Below are 22,327 nucleotides of genomic sequence, written 5' to 3'. Positions count from 1 at the left end.
GGGTACTGGGGAATTCCCATAATGCATTGAGTGTTTCTGCTTTGGTCATGTTACTCACTATCTGTTAATAGACCTCTCTACATTAAATCATTACTTGTTATTAATCTCTGGCTCTCTTTCACAGCATGTCTTTTATCCTGTCTTCCTTCTCTCACCCCAACCGATCGCAGCAGGTGGCCCCGCCCCTCCCTGGGCCTGGTTCTGCCAGAGGTTTCTTCCTGTTAAAAGGGAGTTTTCCCTTCCCCATTTCACCAAACTGCTTGCTTATAGGGGGGCATCTGATCGATGGGTTTTTCTATGTATCTATTATTGTAGGGTCTACCTTACAATATAAAGCACCTTGAGGCAACTGTTGTTGTGATTTGGCGCTGCATAAATAAAATTTAATTGACAGGTAAAAAGAATCAGGAAACGTGGAAGTAAAAATAGTGGTGGATATGAAAGACACCTAAAACATGAAGTGAAAGGAAAATACTATTCACAAAGACAAGATCCACACTAAACATCAAATCAGAGACCAGGAAACATTAGAGAATAAATCTGTGAAGGTTCTCAGTCATCCAGGTCATCGTAGTCAAAGGAGCTTGCAAAGAAAAGCATCTGGACTTCTTTAGGTTGCTTGAAGACGTTTCACCTCTCATCCGAGAAGCTTCTTCAGTTCTAAGGTCAAATAGGGGAGTCCCAGATTTAAACCTAGTGGGAGTATCCCCCCAAAGAGGGACAAAAGGACCCCCTGATGATCCTCTAATCGCCTGAGCCAAGGTGTGAAAGCGGGTGTGGGTCCCAATCAGCCAGAGTTTCGGGTGTGTTCATTGTGAAACCTGGCCCCACCTTATCATGCGAATTCCTGATGTCAGATGGCCCAGGATGTGAGTGGGCGTTAAGGCGTCTGGGAAGGGATCTCAAAACTGGATTATAGATGGCAGACAGTTGGTGTCGTAAACCACCGCCTCTGTTCAAAGATGGTCGCTCACAGTGGACATAGATGCTTCTTTCACTCCTCTTTCAAACCATCTGTCCTCTCTGTCCAAAATGTGAACATTGGCATCCTCGAAAGAGTGACCTTTGTCCTTTAGATGCAGATGGACTGCTGAGTCTTGTCCTGTGGAGGTGGCTCTTCTGTGTTGTGCCATGCGCTTGTGAAGTGGCTGTTTGGTTTCTCCAATGTAGAGGTCTGGGCATTCCTCGCTGCACTGTACAGCGTACACCACATTGTTAAGTCTGTGTTTTGGAGTTTTGTCTTTCGGGTGAACCAGTTTCTGTCTGAGCGTGTTGCTGGGTCTGAAATGCACCGGGATGTCGTGCTTGGAGAAAACGCTCCTGAGTTTCCTCCATGTAAAGGTTGGCTACAATAGGTGACACAGGGGAGCCCATGGCACAGCCATGTTTTTGTCTGTAGAAGCCTTTATTGTATTTGAAGTATGTTGTGGTAAGGCAGAAGTCTAACAGTGTGCAGATCTGATCGGGTGTGAAGTTGGTTCTGTCTTCCAAGGAGCTGTCTTCTTGTAGTCGTCCACTGCCTCCGTGGTGGGTATGCAAGTGAAGAGGGAGACTACATCAAAGGACACCATGGTTTCATCTGTATCCAGGGTAAGTTTCTGGACCTTGTCAGTGAAGTCGGTGGAGTTCTTGATGTGGTGTGGGGTGTTCCCCACGAGAGGTGCAAGGATGGTAGCAAGGTGTTTTGCAATGTTGTAAGTGCCATTTCACCTTAGAACTGAAGAAGCTTCTCGGATGAGAGGTGAAACGTCTTCAAGCAACTTAAAGAAGTCCAGACGCTTTTCTTTGCAAGCTCCTTTGATTAGAGAATAAACACAGAAAGACGAACAGGAAAAAAGACAGACAGGAAAACACTCAAGGGAGTAAATATGAGAAATAACAAAGTCAGAATGGGAACTAGATTTAAATGAAAAATAGGAGTTCAAAACTAATCACCCTGAAATGCATCCAAAAATCAACAAATACTAATCAGAAAACAGGCTCAGTGTTATGAGAATGATGAAGCATGAAAATCTGAATCCAAAACTGAATGCATAAAAGATGACACCCTGCTTTGTAGACTCAAAATAATGCACCACTCTGAAGTAAAACAAAAAGAAAAAGAAAAAAAGACGAATGGCTGAACAGAGAGAGAGCACAGCGTCACTACTTAAACTGTCAAAAAGTATTTGGATTTACTAATTTATAAAAAAAAACCAGTCCATATAATATGTATTTATCTCAAAACTGCATGCCAGGACTTATCTACCAAACCTGTGTTTTAATCTTGTCATTGCCTATAACTGCTCGAGACTTAAAATCATGAACGTGATTCTAAAATGTGGATATTAAATACAATTTGATTCTTTTTAACGGCTCTTTAGTACGAACACAGGGAACTGAGTTGTATTTGAAACTTCGACCTTACTGCTTTGCAAATTTCACTGCAGTGCTTACCACAAAGCGCACAGTCACTTGTTAGTGTGGTTTAAATGATGTGCATCTAATGTGCAGGTTAAGAATCAAAACAACAGTTCACCATTGTTGTTTATTGGGGAATGAAATAAACTGCACTGTCCTGAACTGCTTGTGAAAAGTCACTGGGTAAATTCTAACTCTTCAGTCAGTGTTAAATAGGTCATTTGGCGACTTCCTGTTTCACACTGTATATAAACGATGGACGTAGCTGATATGATGCCGGCTCTTCATTAGTGACAACCTGCTGTGAAACCTTGAGCTGACAGTGCACCCTCATTGCCAAAACCCAGACTTTCCGTCCACCGTGACTCTAATAATGAGAACAATTTACCAAAAGAACATCATGTTTCATTCAGTTTGACCTGAAACTAGCAAAAGAGCCCATGAGGTCATCAGGAAAGTTTTTACTGAGGCTTCAAAACGAAGGAGCTGAAAACTCATTAGACTTCTAAACAACCAGAAGTCTTTTAGCCATCACACGAGTCACCCTCTGATGGATATTGAAAAGAATACAGTTTCAAGGCAGTTAAACTGCACTTATCATGACCCTGGGTCAGTTTACCCGGTGTTTGTTTGAGTTTTTTAGACGTTCAAGTTTTGTTTATTTAACTACTCTATGTAATTCTTGGTTTTCTCAGTGTTTATATTGTTTACCTATTTGCCCGCATTACTGTAGTTAGTCCTGTTCTTGGTCCATTTTGGAATTTTCAGTAGTCAATCGTCTTGAGTCGAGCCAAGTATAAAGCTCACTCATGTGTCTGCTTTCCTAGTTATCACACTTCCTGCTTTATTTTGTTTTGCTTCTGTGATTTAGTTCAGCTGTCTCTCATTTGCAACAGTCATTAAATGGCTTGCTTGAAATTGAACTCAGTCTACCTCCACATTTCTGCATCCTCCTCTAACACCCAACACGGCCTAAAGTATCTTTCGAAGCTGACATATGGCTTCACTGTCAGACCTGGAAATGACTCCCATCTTTTATATACAGCCTATGAGTAAAACATAGTAAATCTTCAAAGCATTAAAGACTATGCTGTATAAAACTATATGTGCTTCTATCGATATAATTTGAATACACAGTAATGGCATAAAATTAATACTTTCATATATAATGTTGAGTTACACTTCCCAGTGAATCTTTGCAGAAAGGGCCCTTGAATGGGCCCCAGCAGCTTATTTGTTGTTAAACACTCTGCATATTCTGTCCTGATCTCAGGGATGAAGGCTCCACTTGAAAATTAAAAAACAATTTCCACAACAGGTTTTTCTGAACAAAACAAAACACGAGAAGCTTAAATCAAGTGTGTACTTAATGGCTATAAACACTTAGGCCTGAAAGGGAACAATAAAGTGTGACAAATCAAATCTGATCTCATAAAGGGAAAAACACTAAAGTCTCATTTTTTTGGGCACTGCTACGCAAACATTATGAACTTTCGCATTTTTCTAATCATGAACAAGTAAGACTTCTTTGAATCATTACCTGCATGCAAGCATGGTACTGTGTAGTTCTTGGATTTAAGGCTTTGTGCTTATATCCATTTTCTGAGAATCCCCTCTGCAGTCACACTAACCAGCTGCCAGCAGCGAAACAGAAATTACACATTAGAGCACATTAGAGTCATGCTGCCTTTAAGCCATTAGTAGGCACATAAAGGATAATTTTCTTCTGCTTCTCCGCTCAGGGACCAGATACATGCCTGTTTCCAAGGTAACAGCATAGAATATCTCATATCTCTTTATAAATGCATAATATGAATTGAAGGTCTTGGAGAAAATGAAGACGCAAACATGATCCTTTGCAGAAATCACATGTGTGTCCTATTTCTATATTTGAATCAAAAGTCAACTCAATTCTCTGGTTTTAAATGAGATAAAATGATAAATTTTTGTTGAAGTTGTTGGAAACTGTTAATTATTTTCATGTGTTTTTATAACAGATACCTTGCTTGGTCTTAAGCACCTTGCAAAGCACTTCATTTGTGAATTTTCGTAATGCAAACAGGATTATGTCAGGTTTTTAGCTTTTTTAAAAACACATTTGTGTTGCATATTCTAGCTCAGAGTTTGAAAGATATGGATCTTTCATCTCTGCTGTTTAGTGCAAAATGGGATCCAGCAGTCTGGGATCCCATCAGGACATTTCAAGAGACTGTTCTGCACAGATTTGGTCCAACAGGTCCAGAGGCTTTGTAGAAGTACAATATCAATCGGCTGCAGTGTCCCTTTAAAGACAAGCTAAAGCAAGGCAGCTGTTTCTGTGAGATCTCTTAGTGACCTCCACACAAAGTAACCTCACCGAATTTTGAGGTTTTGCTGCCCCCTAGAGGTTACGCATCTAAATATGAAAAAAGGAAACTATAAAGATTACTGTATAGTGGTATAAAGGCAACGTTTTGCATTTATTTAAGTGAGTTACATATCTTTACATAGCAGTCCCAAAGTCAAATGATATAAATACAATTTCTTGTTGGGCCCCTATGGCCCCCATTATACACAGATCCGTCACAACAGTAACAAATGCCTGCCTAATACTTATTGGTTCCATCTTATGCTTTCAAAACATCTCCAGTCCCTCAGGGCTTGGACACAGGACCTCTGAGGATGGGATGCTGGAGGTAAAACCGTTAGGTTCTGTTGGCTGTGCGGCTGGAGAATCAGTGTATCAGATCTGTTTTATCAGAGCATTCTACAGATGCTCAGTCAGATTGGGATCCACATAGTTTGGCGAAAAGAGCACATATTTATGCTGAAAAATGCCAGTGTTAGTAAGGTATCACAAAACCAGTTGAACCAATGACATCAGTAGGTTCAAATGGGACAGGCTACTGAAAGAAATTCTCTAATGATAATCAGAAACAATCCATGGAGTCTGCCCATTTCTAAATTTCCACAGAAATTAAGAGCTGAAAATTGTATTACGCTTGGATAAACCCCCTTGAAATGTCCAAACAACATTTATAAAACAAGTGATAAATTACACTAACTTCTTTCAGCCACAATACATAATGATTCGTTCTCAAACCTGTCAAAATGTGGGCCAGTTCTCCGAAGATATCAACACAAGAACTGATTCTGCATCAGCACTGGCACCACAATGGTGGAATAAATAGAATTTCAGCTGGTTTTGAGGAATCTGCTTTATGCAGCAGAACCTGGAGAAGAAGAAAAATCATGACAGAAAAAAATCTGTATGTTATTCTGTGTGTTTTTATGGCAATCACCCACAACTCTGTCTACTACAATTTGCACATTTACACCCTTATCAACCAATTAAAAGCCATCATATATTTACTGTGCTTGTTTTATTTTTTATGTCTGTTAACTGTAATTACAAAGTCATTTTTATTTTACTCTATTTTTTATTAAATAGCTAAAGACATTAAAAATAGCAACACTACTTTATTGCATTAAAACAGCTGTATTATATTATAATACTAATCTTTATTGTGCCATATTCATATTCACACACACACACACACACACACACACACACACACACACACACACACACACACAATATTTTTTGTTATTTGTCATAATTATTATTATTACATCTTCAACTTATTCTTTTGTTCTCCACCTATACATTTTTCTCAATTTTCCTTAATTTTTTTTAAGGAAACACTGCACACCTAGCTGAAATATGCCAAGTTTTTGGATAATTGCTCTTTAGCACAGAAGAGGATTAGAGCCACTAGGAGAGAAAAAGTGGGGATGTCTTATTTTTTTTTCAGATTTCTGAAAATGACTGAAAAACTGGAGAACTGTTGCTCAAAACCACTTGAAAAAACTTTATTCTAAAGTTTGGCTGCCTAGAAGCAAAATATAAAGAAATGAAGGCTGTTTCAAGACTTTTGCACATTACTATATATCAGTATTAAGATAATATTTACTCTCATTTTCAGATCTATGACAGAGATGAATTAACATTTGATATGATCCAGTTTTTAAGAAACCGTATCCAACTGACGGAGAAATTAATCGTACACTGACCACGTGGTCTATAATAACACAGGTGGGCTCGAGGGGGCGGTGGTGGACTGTCTGTCAGTGATTACATGGACCTGTGAAGTCACGCTTGGGTGAAGTTAGTAATGATTCATCTCCTCGGTTTAAACGTTAAGCGGTGCTCTGGGGAAACAGCGTCAGTCTGACACCAGCTGAGCGGGTCTGGTGACCTTTAGTTGTTGCGAGCCTGGACAGAACAGCGCGAGGAAGGTTAGCCGCTTTAGCTTGAGAGCTCCGGGTGACGGCAGCCGTCAGGAAGAGGCGTCACCGCCCGCACCAGCGCCAGTCGGAGCAGGGCACAAGGGGGAGACGGTCTGCGGCTATGGCTGCCCTCGGTAACACGGGGGCTACCTCCAGTCCTATGGTGATCCTGGCGCCCAAAACGAAGACGAAGAAGAAGCACTTCGTGCAGCAGAAGGTGAAGGTGTTCCGGGCTAGCGACCCCGTGCTGAGCGTCTTCATGTGGGGCGTTAATCACTCGGTGAGTCGGTGTTAGCTAACGTATCACTAAATGCTAATGTTGGTGCTAACTCAGTGTTAGCATGAAAGCTAGCCAGAGTACAGGTAACATCCCCGGACAGGTGAGGGTGTTAGATCGAAATCCGTCTGGTTGAGTGACAGTACACGTTCACCTGGAGAAGAACACGGATGTTTACAGAGCTGCACAAACGGTGGGAACTTGTTTTGCGGCACACGGGGCTGAAAGGTCTTTATAGTCGTACAGTTTATTTACAAAGCAGGTAAATGTGATTCTGTCCTGCTGAAGTTTCTCACGAGTGAAAATCATTCACATAAAATCCTGGCTAAAGAATTCCCGGTGTAGTTTAATATTCATGAACTTTCAGATGTATATATTATTTGAAGGGGTCACAACACCTGTCACAATTTCTACATAAAAGATGAATGAATGGCATAAACAAACATAAAAGACAAGTATACATTAATACAAGAACATTCAAACTTGGCACATACGGGGCTATAAGACCACAGAAACCATCTGTGTTTTGACAGCCTAAAATTAAAATGTTCATATTTCAAGATCTGTTTGAATTCCCCCTTTAAATGTGTCAAGCAGGGGAAATCAGGGTGGTTCTAGTCTGTTGTGTTTGGGTGGGGCGCTAGAAATAAAAGATAGGGAACTGATGAGATGAAAACTGGAAGTTTGAGCAGCTGACTACTAAAATAAAGTAATCTCTCTCTGAGATCACTGTCTCTCCTTCCACGCTATCCCAGCATCGCTGTATGATGACTTGTATAGGGTGAAGATCCTCACTTAAAGTCTGCATGTGGCTCAGTCTGTAAATCTTTTGTGCATATCTCAAAATGCTTACAAATACAAAAGGTGCATCTTTGTGGGTGGGGTGCACATGACCTCACAGGTTTCCTTCAGTATTGCCACACTGATCGGTCAGTTCCTGTAAAGAAACAAAAAAAAAAAATAGAACTGTGTAAATGAACAGATTCCTGGTAGAAAGCATTGTTACGTTCTAAAAAACTCCACTTGAAGGTTAAACGTGCTGAATCATGCAGAAACTCTGACACAGCTGTCTAATAATGACCACATCTTAACAATAACAGCCTTTAAATTTCAACTAAAATATTGGAAACACGTTACAGCTCAAATGTCTTATTCTTCTTTTTATTCTTGTCCTACTGTTCAATGAACGAGATGGGCTGCTGAGCATTTTCTTCTTGGAGCTATTGGTGGATGCGTTAATTTATAAACCGCACTCCATGTTTTATTCAGTAGGACCTGAAACTAGTGAATGAGCCCATAAAGTCATGAAGAAGGTGTTTGCTGAGGTCACAGAGCAAATTAGCTGAGATCCATGCAGACTTTGTGCCCCAAAGTTTGCCTGTGGTTTTGAGTAACAAGAGGATTGCTCCACTCTATACTTCATTTATAAAAGTAGCTCATTCTTAACTACAAATAATATTTTTTAAAAAGTGTCAGATTGAAAGAAATTTTTGAAAAGTAATGAAGTAATTTTAAACTAAACATTTGATGCTGCTTTAATCCAAGATATCAGCAATCTGGTGCTTTTTCTCTTCTTACATGAAAGACATTTGATGGCCTCATTTTGGATTCTCTTAAAATGATTAATGAGCCGCTTTAGTTGTGCAACATCAGAAAACTGACAAGTCCCCACAGTGCTGTCTTACAGCTTGAGAGTTACAAATGTTTGTTTTCTAAATCTCTTCTAAAAATCTCTTCTTATTGCCTGACTTGTTTTCTCTTCATTTGGCTTGTTTCTTGTCATTTTCAAGTATTTTTAATCATTTTCTTTTGAATGGTTAATGCATTTTTAATCTTTCTGTGAAGCCCATTGTAACATTAAGATCAGTTGTCTTTCATTGCTTGTAAAAACAAAATGATATTTGTCAGTTGTGGGTTTATTTCAGACACTGAATTCTGTTTAATGATTGCCTCTTTTTTTTCTGCAGATTAATGATCTCAACCAGGTGCCTGTTCCCGTCATGCTGCTGCCCGATGACTTCAAAGCCAACACTAAGATCAAAGTCAACAACCACCTCTTCAACAAGTAAGACTCAGAAATGAGCACATTTTCACATGGAACAGATTGAAATTTATAACTAGTCAAGTGAAAATGTAACTTGCTGACCCCTTGAAGCGTTTGAGAAACTACAAAAAAACCCATCGGGGTATAAATCAGTGATAAGACTGGATGTTTGTGTTGGACTGTAGAGCTGGACAAATGTTTTGGAGCTGAAATTTAGTGAGAAATAAGTCATGTTTGTCTTGGAATGAGTTAAGTTTCCTAACTGCTTCCTCTCACAGGGAAAACCTCCCAGGACATTTCAAGTTCAAAGAATACTGCCCTCAGGTCTTTCGAAATCTAAGGGAACGGTTTGGTATTGAGGATCTGGACTATCAGGTGTGTAAAGTTGAGTCGTTGGCTGGTGATCACTGATGATACTGTTGAATGGCGCATTCAAAACAAATATGAAGTTTTTGCCTGGCTCGAGTACAAACAGTCTGCGCAGCGAAGAGAATTGACCTGAATTTGCTTTGGGCTACACAAAGACAGCAAGTATTAGTTGTAAATCTCCTGGCACCACCGACAATCAGAAATGGAGGATGGCTGTACTGAAGCCATTTGAGAGGCGGAGCTTTCATTGGTGGTACTGCATGTTTGGGGCGAATGCACCATAAGGGATGATCGTAGCTTGTTTTCATAAAAAATGACTGAAATTACTTCTTGTCTTTAGTACTTTACTAAAGATGAGTGCCTGTGCTAACCCGTGTGACGTTTCCAGGTGTCACTGACTCGCAGCCCACCTTTCAGCGTTGATGATCAGGGAGAAGGCCTGCTCCTTAACTCTTATGACCGGACGCTGGTGGTTAAGCAGATCTCCAGCGAGGATGTGGCAGACATGCACAACATCCTGTCAGAGTATCACCAGGTATGGTTATAGTGTGTGTGTGTGTGTGTGTGTGTGTGTGTGTGTGTGTGTGTGTGTGTGTGTGTGTGTGTGTGTGTGTGTGTGTGTGTGTGTGTGTGTGTGTGTGTGTGTGTGTCAGGTCAGCCAAACTAGTGATGTCTGCAGGCCATTTAGACGTGTAGAAAGCTTTTCTGGCCTGCCCAAACCTTTAATTACAACTCTGATCAGCACACGTCATTTTTAAATCCCATGGCTTTATTTTCTTAGTTCTTTCTCTTCCAAGTGTAATTATTTATAGTATTTTATGACATTTAAAACTTTTTTTTTTAAAGATTATTTACCTTGTTTTCCTGGCTTGAGATTAAATTTCATGGAAGCACTGGTCTGCATATAGTTGAGGCTTAAGAGTCTGTGTTGGCTCACCTTACAGAAGGCTTTGGCTTTTCCTGTTATTAACAAAACTGTATTTAAATCCTCCCAGCTAGTTTCCCAGACTTGGATTAAACCTAAGACTAACACTAAAAGAAAGGTTTGAACATTGCAGTTGCTTTTATTCTAGGGCTAGGCTTATGGCATGTCTGGTAAACTAAGCCTTGGGTGACAAAAATTGTATATGCAGGATAAAAAGTTTATTTATTGTTAATAAGTTTACACGCCACATTTGTTTGTGGCATGTGGCTTGTTTGTTTGTTGTTTGATGGTTACTTTTAAAGGGTCTCTGCCTTGTTGTGTGGAACCAGTAAATGGTATTTGTATAGCGCTTTACTAGTCCCCAAGGACCCCAAAGCGCTTTACACATTCAGTCATCCACCCATTCACACACACATTCACAGTGTCTCGCCCAAGGACACAATGACCTTCTGATTACAAGGCGAACTCCCAACTCCTGAGCCACGATCGCCCCAGTGTCATTAACTGAAGTAGCTAAAGCCTGTCTGAAATGTAACTACACGTTACATTGCGCGAGTTCTAGTCAAGTCTGACGCACTTAGCCATTTCCGGTCCAAATGCCTCTTCAGATCATATTTAGATAAATACTTGCACAACACTGGCAGTTAAATGGGTGTAAATTCCTTCAACTACGATCGAGTGATTAGTTACAGGTGTTAACATACCATCTAGGTAACAATGAGAAACAGATTTACTAGCAGTTAGTTTCTAAGTTTAACAATAAACGAAATTCCAAAAACCAAAACCCAAGTGGTTTAAGGGACTATTTTTGTCTTTCTTAAGACACACACGCGTACAAACAGACAAAAGCCTGTGTGGTGCTGTGAGATTAGATCCTCCTGTACCAACACATGCAGAGCCAAAGATGGCTGCAGGTGTCTGTCAGAAAGCCTGTGTAGAGTTCCTTCAAAACAAAAATGAAAATGAGGTCCAGCCAGGTAAAGTTAACACAACACAGGTCTGTGACAACTCTGCGCAGCTATTTCAGGTATTTGAGATGAGATGCGATCTTTGAAGAGTTGGTGAAGAGTTCAGTGGAAATCAAAGTGGTTTTGCCTGAAGTCCTACATTCCTATTGACTACAGCTAATATCAACAAGACAACAATGGCAATGTCTGTTGCAAGTTTTATGGTTTTGGTTAAATGGTTTCAATAAAAATACACTCTGAAGGTCAGTGACGTACAGCCCTATAAATGCTGATGAGCAGATTAGTCAATGTATACCTGTGGTGTATCAGAGATAACACTATCCACACACTCAAGTCAGTGACTAATATGATGTTGCATGGTTAGAGTAATTTGTTGCAGAAAAGTAGCATTACTAGGGAGAGTCACTGATCAATAAGTGACTCTAGTTGTATGGTTTGATCTGCCATGACAGGAGACGGCCGATTAGCCTCTAAATCATATTCTCATTAGATTGAGCTACGGCCGACATGTGCCTCTCGGAAACAAGCGTGGTTGTTAGAAAGTGTAAATACCTGAATTCAATTCAATTCAATTTTATTTATATAGCGCCAAATCACAACAGTCGCCTCAAGGCGTTTAATATTGTACAGTAGATCGTACAATAATAGATACAGAGAAAAACCCAACAATCATATGACCCCCTATGAGCAAGCACTTTGGCGACAGTGGGAAGGAAAAACTCCCTTTTAACAGGAAGAAACCTCCGACAGAACCAGGCTCAGGGAGGGGATAAAAGGGATACAAAAAACATGCTGTGGAAGAGAGCCAGAGGTTAATAGCAGATATGATTCAATGCAGAGAGGTCTATTAACACATAGTGAGTGAGAAAGGTGACTGAAAAGGAAAAACTCAATGCATTATGGGAATCCCCTGGCAGCCTAACTAAGGGGGGATTCAGGGTCACCTGGTCCAGCCCTAACTATATGCTTTAGCAAAAAGGAAAGTTTGAAGCCTAATCTTAAAAGTAGAGATAGTGTCTGTCTCCCGAATCCAACCTGGAAGCTGGTTCCACAGAAGAGGGGCCCGAAAACTGAATGCTCTCGCTCCCATTCTACTTTTAAATACTCTAGTAAGTATTTAAAAGTATATAAACCTTTGATTTGACTCTGAAAAAAATGAGGATATGAATTCAGTTGTTCTTGTTTGCGTCTTCCTCATCGTGCAGCAGCCAGTACTATCCCCACGCAGCCATTTGCCTGTTAATTTTGCATCTCCTTTACTTCAGAGAAGTCCAGACTCTCCTATGAGGGCTGGTTTTTGTGATCAAGCTAGTTTTGAAAACACAGCGCTGTTAAATAAGCCTTGTTCTCATTAAAAAATAAGAACATTAAAATGGTGAGTTAAACAAGATTATGACATGATAGTGAGAGAGCCGAATGATATCTCTGTGTGAAAGCTGAGAGTTTTTAAGCTGACAGTGTTTGTGCTTTTTTTCATTCAGGTGGAGAATATAGTTATTTTATGCAACTAATGCTTAAGATTTGTTTTTGTTTTTTTTGTTTTTTAAATCTTTTTCAAACCCATCCTGTTTGTGGATCACAAAATTGAATTCATAAACATTCTTTTCTGAGGAACAGAGTTTATTTGATATTGTAAATGTCAGTTAATATTTAACTGGTGACACACATTCTTAGCAAAAACAAACAAACAAAAAATTATATATATATATGTTATTAAAACCCGATTCTTTGATCCCCATGATAGAACAGAGAAAACCCGACTCATAGTGGTCAAAACATTTATAATTCTTTATTCAATCATCTTCCGGAAGAGAGAGCCCTGCACAGCCCAACGCCAGTTGCAGGATCTCTAACATTAGAATCATAAAATGTGTCTCATATAGGTGTTATTTTGGTACTTTACATGTCACACAGTTTCAACAACTCCTTATATGGTACAAGTTCCTCTTTTCTGTCTGGCTTCCCGTATTTATTAATATGCTTGTATAGCTCTACACTAACTTCCTGTTTTCAGTCTGGCTGAGCACTTAGTTTGTGAGTCAAACAGACAATGTAGATGTCAGGGCCTTTTATTGTGAAAGGAAGAAACAGGAAGAAGCCCTTTCTGAACGTTGATAGAACAGGTATTGGATTTTAATAATAAGAAGACAGCTGAGCGAACACTAATTTTAGTTAAGTTTATGCAAATTCATGTCAAAACAAAGTTAGACCAATTCGAAGGCTGACTTGCTTCATATTATCTTTTTTCCCCATCCATCCATTTTCTTTCAATTATCCAGTTTAGGGTCAGACTTCAACCTTTTTCTAGTGTCATAGGGTGAGGGGCACATCAAGAGACTTTTAACCTCACATCTTTACTGAAAGATCACGTTTCCTTCAACAGTAATCTGCTGAGAAGCTGCAGGAAGAGTGACATTAATAAAAGGGTGACATGCAAGTTGGAGACTGTCCCAGTTGTTTCTTTTTCATCCTGCAGTGCAACTATAAATAAACCTCCCCATGAGCATCTTGAGTCCTTTCTGCCTGCTGCTCATTCAGTCAGCCCGGAGTCTGTCTGTCCATCTCACCTCCTGTCTGCTTTCCTGAGCTGTGTGTCTGCTGCTGCGCGTGTCCTACTTCACGTATTTTCTGTCTCCTTCATTTGGACCTTTGCAGCTGAAAAAAACAAAAGCATTTGTCCTGGAGGTCTGGAAGTAAGCATTTCGTGCAGATTATGAAAACAACTATTTATAGATTTGGCAGCAGGCTGGTGCTGTGAGTAAGAAAATAATTTCTTATTGTCTTGAATCATCCTTGATGGAGATCCTGGATTTGGTTTAAGGTGTTTCTCAGACACTCAGCCAGGCCGTTAACCTTCCTGTGGGCGGAAAGCCCAACTGGAAGACGATATCCTTCTGCAGACCAAAGCATTTCTCATCATCAAGGTTAGCCAAGGTTGTTTTTTTTTGTTTGTTTGTTTTTCTGTTACAGTCACAGGACACCTTTGCGCACAGGGCTGAACAAACACGCTATATTGTTGGTTTATTAAAGATATTCAAATGTTCATATCGCCACATCTGTGTTCATGTAAATATCAGAGTACATTTGAAGGGGAGATCAGAGCGGTGACATGCTTTCTTTCCTGTTTTGTTTGTTTACGTCAGGTTTTATTTGCCATTTGCCGTTCGGCCTGGTGGAGCTGAGTCATGTAGATGATTCAAAACTAGATCTCACTTCAGGCTAAACAGTCCACTGAGCAAACCTTTGGCTGCTTTGGGCTCTCGGTGGAATGTGTAGCCTGTGGTTGTGCAGCCTACATAAAAGTGCGAGGGAGATGAGGAAAATGGCAGCTCTGTTTCAGGACGTTTACTTCATTCAGCACTGAATGAACTCATTGTTTGTGCGTTCTGCATTTTAGTTTGTTTTGTAGATCAGTTTGTTTATTGTGAGTTTTCTGGAGGATATTTAACTTCTGTGCTACATTTTTAGCCTGCAGAACATTTGTTCGCTTGGACCGGGCATGAGAGCTTTGACTTTACTTTAGCATTACTCAAATTAATTTTGACAATATTTTGGGTGAGGTTTTTTGGCAGGTGTAGGGATTTTGTCTTGAGGATCTGGTCTGTTGATGCTGTGATAGACTGGTGAGCTGTCTAGAGTGTACCTCGCCTCTCGCTCTACGACAAATGCGATGGGCTTCATTGGCTAAACGGTCAAAAATAGAAGGATTTTTATAGCAACATTTTTAAATGCATTGCAATAAAATTACATTATATTTGCTCGCACACATAGTAGTGTAGTCCTGTGTCTTCGTCAGCCAGTAGTAACAAAAGAGTGCAAAACAAACTGTCAAAAAGAGCATCAGCACAACAGTGATGTGCATCCAGAGAATGGGCAACTTTCTTGCTTCCAAATGTTTCCTGGCGCCTGTTTATAGTCAATCTGTTGACCAGATAGTCTTGGAAATGCAGATTAACATTTTATTTGAAGTAATCTGGAAACTCATGATATTTGTTTGTTGGGTAGGTATTTGCATTTTGGTTTGGGGTTTCATGTATTGGTTTATTTACAGCGTGGGGAAAAAGATAGTTTAAGCGTGCGCATCTGATCATCACGTCATTTCACCAGCTTTGTTGCTAGATAATGTTGTGATAATGAACAGTTGGCTGAATATGTGTCACTGGCTTCGGTTGGTGATGGAGAAAGCAAAGGTGATGCCTGTGATCACTTTGCATGTAAATCTTAACAGCACAGCTTCTGTGTGTGTAGTAATTTTAACAACACCTTCAAAACTTTAACCTCCCACACTGTAGACTCAATGAGCACTTTATTAGGAACGCATGTACACCCGCCTGTTCATGCAGTTATCTAAGAATGTTCTCTAGATACACTCCAGGGTGGGGCTGGTTGGGTGAGGCACCACCACATTGAGATGTTTTATATCCCACTGCTTATGGTGCATGTTTTCTTGGTGTGCCTCCAAACTGTTTTCATTTGTACACATTACAAGTTTTTCTTAACACAGATGGGAGCGGTTTACTGACTTAGCCATAATTTTGAAATGCTTGTGTGCCACAGTGAATCAAGTGAGTGTAAAATATGAAGGCTTCATGTAGTCAAGGCTTCAATTTGAACTTGAATTTGACACAACATTTATCGAGTTATGTATAAAAGTCATGCAGATAGCTGAGCTGAACAGAAAAGCATCCACATGTATGCAAGCTGCAGATCCTCTGACAGCCTCGTGGTCAGAAAATGGTGTTAGGACACAAAGAGAGATGTCTTTTTAACACTGTGAGCATCTATTGGTCTGATGGGACACTGAATGAGGCCAGTCTCAGGGAAGCATCTATTTTAACTGACTGCTATAGCGAGTGCTGAGCACAGCTAAAAGTCTGACCCTGATACACTCAGTAATTGGCCTCCATCACTTGTGAAGTTAACATTTGGGTTTGTTGATAATCTTTTGAGTTATCGATGCTAGATTTTTGGCCCATTCTCAAGTCAAAGCAATTGTTAATTCAGTAAAAATGATGGGCACTGTCATCTTACTACAGTGGGCGTGTCCTCTACCTACTGATGTGTGAATGAAACTCGATGCCTAAGTAAACACTTTGTAAACCACATTTGGTATATTGTTCTTAGGAAAGCTGCCGTTATGCACAGCTGCTGAAATAAGTTGTTCAACCGGTCTTAGTGCAAAGGTCTGTCTAACTTTAGTTTGTTGGTGATGGAGTACCAGATGAAAACAAGAAGTACTTCGAGTTTCAGCGTTTCCCATGCATGCTTGCGAGCCAGCCAGGCTTATTAATGACTGCCCAAGTATATTTTTGCTTGTTTTTTTATGTGTTTCCATCTCATGTTTTAAAAATTCAGTTGCTACTTACCAGCGGGGGGGAGGTCAGAGAGTAAGTTTACTTTATCCTGAGACATTTTGGCAGCCAAACCAAGACGATATTCCGGAAAATAGTTGGAAGTTTACCAGAGAAGCAAATAATGTTTGCATGCAAATCAGCGTAGGTACAACAAAGGATGGATCAGTAAGAAACAGGAGCAGACCAAGCATGACCCAAGTGTACAACACATAATGATGTGTCAGGGCTTTAAAGTTTATGATGAATCTCATTTCTCCACGAGAGACGATATGAAGCATTGCAAAGACCCTCAATTTAAATTTTCAGTTGAATTGAAATTGAGACATTGATCTCAATTTCTCCAGCACAGACATGAAACTAGAGTTATTAATCGCTCTTGCTTCAAAAGAGAGTTTGAATGTTTGAAGCTTTAACTTCAGTTTTTGTTCGTTGTGTTTGTGAAGTTGTTTCTGCCGTTGACATTAATCCTCCTTTTCCACCTGTCATGCAAATTCACAGTCATTTCCTCTTTGCAGCACATAGTGAAGTGTCACGGGAACACGCTGCTGCCACAGTTCCTGGGTATGTACCGCGTCACCGTGGACAGCGAGGAGACCTACCTGATGGTCATGAGGAACATGTTCAGCCACAGACTGGTGGTGCACAGGAAGTACGACCTCAAGGTGAAGAGGAACTGCATGGCAGTCTGACCTTTTTTTTTTAATCACTGCTTCTCATCAGTGATTCACAAATTAATGAGGAAGTCGTGCTAGTTTCCACAAGTTGAGATTTTGGAAATGGTCCAAATTTATTCATGATTTTATTAGAAAAACAAAATGATTATCCGTTTAATTTAGTGTTTTGCTCTTTAAGATGGTCTCTCACTCTTTCTGTTTGATGTGTCAGTGGTAATATTAAAAGCAGTTTCTCTTTGTAGGGCTCTCTGGTGGATCGGGAAGCAAGCGACAAAGAAAGGGTAAAAGAAACCTCTTCCTTTGTCCTCTTTTCATATCATTATGTTGTTTTCTGTCTTATCTCAAAGCCAAGAGTCCTCCTGAGATGTATAATTTATTAATTTACCCCGAAGGTCAAAGAGCTCCCTACCTTCAAAGACATGGACTTCAGGAACAACATGCAGAAGGTTTATGTGACTGAGGAGGAGAAGGAAAAGTTCATGGAGAAGCTAAACAGAGATGTCGAGGTGGGTGAGCGGTTTTGTTGTTGTTGTTGTTGTTTCTCTCCTCTGCCACACAGTGGCAGTATCAGCCTGCTGAGGTTGCTCCTCTGTTGCTGTTTAGGAAATATTAAATGTATTTACTTAAATTACTAGTGAAGGAGGAGAAGTTTCAGTTTTATGAGGAAATTGCAGATCTATCGTGTTTTAAGAGTTTGAAAATCGAAGTAGGTATTCTTTTTAAGCTTGGTTATAAAAGCCTTTTAGAAAACACTGTCCTCTCCTCGCTCAGTTTCTAGTGAGGCTGAAGATCATGGACTACAGCCTGCTGCTCGGCATCCACGACATCGGCCGAGCTGAACGGGAGGAGGAGGAGTGTGAGGAAGAGGTCAAAGAGGAAGATCCGGAGGCAGAAAACGGCCTTGCACCGGGTCCTATGGTGGGCTCTTATGGCAACTCTCCGGAGGGAATCGCTGGTTACATGTCCTCCGTCAAGCCTCTGGGGCCCGGGGAGTTCGACCCCTACGTGGACGTGTATGCAGTTAGGAGCTGCCCAGGTGAATACTGGTGGGGAGGGGATGCTTAAACCTGAAAGTTAGCTGACTGCATTGATCAAACCAGTACCAGTGACTGTTTTCTGTCTTCATTTTATTTTTTAAACCAACACCAACCGTTTGTTTCTACATGTTTTGAGTCATTGTGTGATGAATCAATCAGTGCCTCACAATCAGCCGATTGTCTCAGCCATGCAAAATTATGCTGTCGTGCTATAAATAGTTTATGAGCTCCAGGCTCCAAAGTACATGGGGGTGGGTTTAGCACTCAAGCTGGTTTATTTCTCCCAGCATTTTTGAGCCAGAGCAGGAGACGGTCGTGTAATATTTAGGGATTAAAATAAACATCTGTTTAAAACTTGCACCTTAACTTGTTTTTGTATTCTGCGATTTGTTGTGTGGCGAACTTTGAGCGTGAGTATTATGGGATGTGTCATGGTTCAAATACTACTGCACCAGTTTAAAGGCTATGACACAGAGGACGGTGACTTTTTTTACCTGTCTTATTCCTGTCTGGAGAAAACTACCAAAGGTCATATCAAGATGTCAGAAGGTGGCATATGAAATGTCTCCTTTTTACCCGTTTTCTCCAACCAGGCAGGTTGTCTGTTGTTTGAGAATAATTTTTGAAGAAAGTCATATTCTAATCCTTGTAATTGTTGTTTATTGCTGTGAAAAGGAGAAACATGTTCTGTGTAACAGCCTGGAGATATCACCCTGACAACTTTAGATCCTGAAGAAATCTTTTTGGAAGTTGAGCCTGGTGTTTCAGATTTGGTTGATTTTCTTTTATTCAGTGTAAAAAAAGAAGAAAAGTCTTTTACAAATGACTGTAATGTAATAATATAGCTGTAGTGGTTCTAATTTTAATATCTGAACAGGGAGCTTTTGGTTTGATGCTTTTTAAATGAGACCTGTGACTACTGCTGTCACCACAAGCCTGGTAAAATAACCCAGATTGTTCTCTGCCTTTTAATCTCAGGAGCCCCTCAGAGGGAGGTCTACTTCATGGGCCTGATTGACGTGCTCACGCAGTATGACACCAAGAAGAAAGCCGCTCATGCAGCAAAAACTGTCAAACACGGGGTGAGTAGCACAAGAGAGGTGGAGGGCTGCTGTCAGCCGCTCGAAACACTCTGCTGTACCCGTACGGAGGTCGAGAAATTTACAGATGAAGCTGGTCGCTTAGATTATTGTAATTCCTTGTTTACTTGCTTATAATGCCTCCCTGAAACGACTGCAGGGTGTTCAGAATGCTGCTGCTAGGCTTTTGACAAAGTATCCCAAATACTCGCATGCCACTCCCCTGCTGATCCAACTGCAGTGTCTCCCTGTTAAGTTCAGGGTCCATTTTCTGCTTCGGTGAAGCATTTTGTGATTTTTATCTTGAAAGGTGCTATATAAATAAAATGTTACTTTACTTACTTACTGACAATGTTATGTATTTATTTGTTCCCCCCTCTCTCTCTGTGTTCCAGGCTGGTGCTGAAATCTCCACAGTCCACCCCGAGCAATACGCCAAAAGGTTTCGTGATTTCATCTCAAACATATTTGCGTAACACTGCCACAGGTCGATCCAATTGAGAGCTAAAAGTCTTCTACTATAGACTAAAAGTAGTATGCACACACACAGGTCATTCTTTAGAGTTGATGATCTGAGGCAAGACTTAAGTTGTAGCAATATAATATACTACTTCTGATGCATATATTTATTTTTAAGATGTATTTCTGTAGATGTTAACACTTAATGAATTAACTCTGGAGCAATAGAGTACCTGCTGTTGATCAGTGTTGAAAGTGTTAAACTGCATCTGTGTAAGTTCAGATATTATGTCTCTTTCCTCTGCTTTACTTTGGTTTTCCAGCTGTGAACTTAACTTAGATTGATTAAACTTTTGCTTTTGCAGAGGATTAGATGAGAACACTAATTTCATGTGTTAAATAAATAGGAGATGTTGGCTTAAATAGAATAAAGGAAGTAGAGGGGAATGGGTTTCATAGCTCTTTCCAAAAGTAACAAAAATCTGCTTATATGCACCTCTAAAGCACCACAGAGGTAACCTTGTGGTTAACATCTCTGGGTTGGACGATAACTGCTGATTGACGATACATTTGGAGATGAGAGGTTTCTGTGTGAACGATCCATCAGTATCTGAGTGTAACGACTCAGATTGAGGCAGACTTGAGGCACCACATCAAGTCTGCTTTACAGATACCCCCCCCAAAAATGTCAATGAGGTTTATTTCAAGCAAAAATGCTATTCAAAATTGTCCCAAATCTCGGTTTATTGAACTGGGCTCAAATCTGGTGACTGTGAAGGCCGTAGCATAAGATTTGTATCATTCTCACGAGAGAATTCAGCGAACCCTTGTGCTCTGTGGAAGGAGGCGCTGCTATCAGGAGAAATACTTCATCACATGAAAAGACAGAAATCAGTCAGAAGAGTTTAGTTTTGACTTGCAGTGATGCTTTCATGTCAGTCAACTCACAGACTGCATACACCCCATCTGATCTTAAATGGCTCAGTAAAATAATAACCTAGTTAAAAAAAAATCTACAAAAGATGTATATCTCTTTTTTTTAAATAGATTTTTAAATACATGATAAAACCACAACTTCATTTTCTTAGACAGTTTTTGTCATTGATGAGGTTTAGAGGTGCCAGTAGGCAGATGTTCTCTCGGCAACAAAACATATTCCCTACACCCTGTGAGCTTAATGAAGATTGGTATTAAATGCAGTAGTACACTAGGTTCTGCACTTGAAGAATATTATTATTTATGGATATATGGATGCCATTTGATTTCCAGTGCCAAATGTGTGGGATCAAAGCTTTATAAAAGCAGGATTTGCACTTTGAATGAGTGTTTTGCTGCTGAGCAGGTAAATGAAACGCAGTTTGAGCAGATCAAATGCTGATTTCCACCAAAGCCTCCATTATTCTCATCATTAAAATGTGTAGAGCAACGTTGTCACAGTTAAACGACCAGAAAGAAGAAAATAGAAAGCATATGGGACGATTTGGCCTGCACACATCTCTTAGCCTGTTAGGATATTCGGTAGTTTGAAGGTGATTTATGAAGGTGCAAATATTTAAGGATCATTTCTGCCTTTTAAAAAAAATCATGTGTTTTTGATGTTGTTGTTGTTGTAAAATAAATATGAAAACAGCTTCTGAGAATGAGCCCATCCGTCATGATTCTGACTCCTGGTGTAGTATTTTGTGTGTTAAAATGACCGATATGAGTCACAGTAGCATTAGGATTATGAAGTATCATGTGTGTAATGTAATGGTATTTGAGATTTAGTGATGACCAGAGTACCGTGTGAAACATTCTGGATATAAACACTACATTTCAGTCGCTCAGCCTTACAGCAGTGGGATATTAAACAGCATTCCTGAACAGTGACAGGGCAGTGATACTCTCTGTATGATGCCTCATCTACTCCATGATTGCACATGTATTTTTACAAATCAGCTTTTGGACCAAAATATATTTTACCAAGAATTTCTGGAAAGTGTTCGACTCATCATTCTTGTGTAATTGTGTAACTCTGTGTGCGTGCGTGTTGGTGTGTGTGTGTGTGTGGGGGGGGGGGGGGGGGGGTTGGTGGGTGAGGGGAGAGCTGTATGCTCACTATCTCAACTTCTAAATGTAAAAAAAATTTGATAAAATGAGGGAGGGGGGGGAGAGATTTGAGGTTCTACGGTTTCAGCTGCTCCTTTTAGGAGTTGCCACAGCAGATCATCTGCCCCCCTCTCTAGAATCCTCTTCAGTCACACCAACACTCTGCATACCCTCCTTCACTACATCCATGAATCTTCTCTGTGGGCTTCGTCTTTTCCTCCTGCCTGGCAGCTCCATCGTCAACATCCTTTGACCAGTGTATCCACTATCCCTCCTACATATGTCCAAATTATCTTCAGCTTGGCTCCTAACTTTGTCTCCAAGCCGCTCAACCTGAGCTGGCCTTCTAATCTTGCCCGCCCTCTTTACTCCCAGTAAAAATCT

The 22,327-nt window shown here is 40.3% G+C and overlaps 1 protein-coding gene across 1 annotated transcript; it reads left to right on the top strand.

Moving 5' to 3' along the window:
- The first annotated feature begins 6,486 nt into the window (after positions 1-6,486).
- On the top strand, positions 6,487-21,827 carry pip4k2ca (phosphatidylinositol-5-phosphate 4-kinase, type II, gamma a). Its single transcript, XM_086277557.1, has 10 exons — positions 6,487-6,949; positions 8,914-9,011; positions 9,269-9,365; positions 9,748-9,894; positions 17,122-17,268; positions 17,523-17,561; positions 17,673-17,786; positions 18,052-18,316; positions 19,296-19,399; positions 19,792-21,827. Exons 1-10 carry the CDS (start codon positions 6,791-6,793, stop codon positions 19,870-19,872), a joined length of 1,251 nt encoding a protein of 416 aa, XP_086133683.1. The 5' UTR covers positions 6,487-6,790; the 3' UTR covers positions 19,873-21,827.
- The last annotated feature ends 500 nt before the right edge of the window (positions 21,828-22,327 follow it).

The sequence above is a fragment of the Aulonocara sp. 'chitande type north' Nkhata Bay genome, linkage group LG20 (assembly GCF_057382095.1).
Source record: "Aulonocara sp. 'chitande type north' Nkhata Bay isolate Kocher_YH1m ecotype deep benthic linkage group LG20, A_spYH_male_GT1.1, whole genome shotgun sequence".
Lineage (NCBI taxonomy): Eukaryota > Metazoa > Chordata > Actinopteri > Cichliformes > Cichlidae > Aulonocara > Aulonocara sp. 'chitande type north' Nkhata Bay.
This window is presented reverse-complemented; position numbering and strand designations above follow the sequence as displayed.

Bases quoted from the DNA above. Each gene is read 5' to 3' on its own strand.
- pip4k2ca (XM_086277557.1), top strand. From the start codon at position 6,791: ATGGCTGCCCTCGGTAACACGGGGGCTACCTCCAGTCCTATGGTGATC. The intron at 9,895-17,121 runs GTATGGTTATAG...TCCTCTTTGCAG, and splicing joins TCCTGTCAGAGTATCACCAG to CACATAGTGAAGTGTCACGG. The intron at 17,787-18,051 runs GTGGGTGAGCGG...CTCCTCGCTCAG, and splicing joins AGCTAAACAGAGATGTCGAG to TTTCTAGTGAGGCTGAAGAT.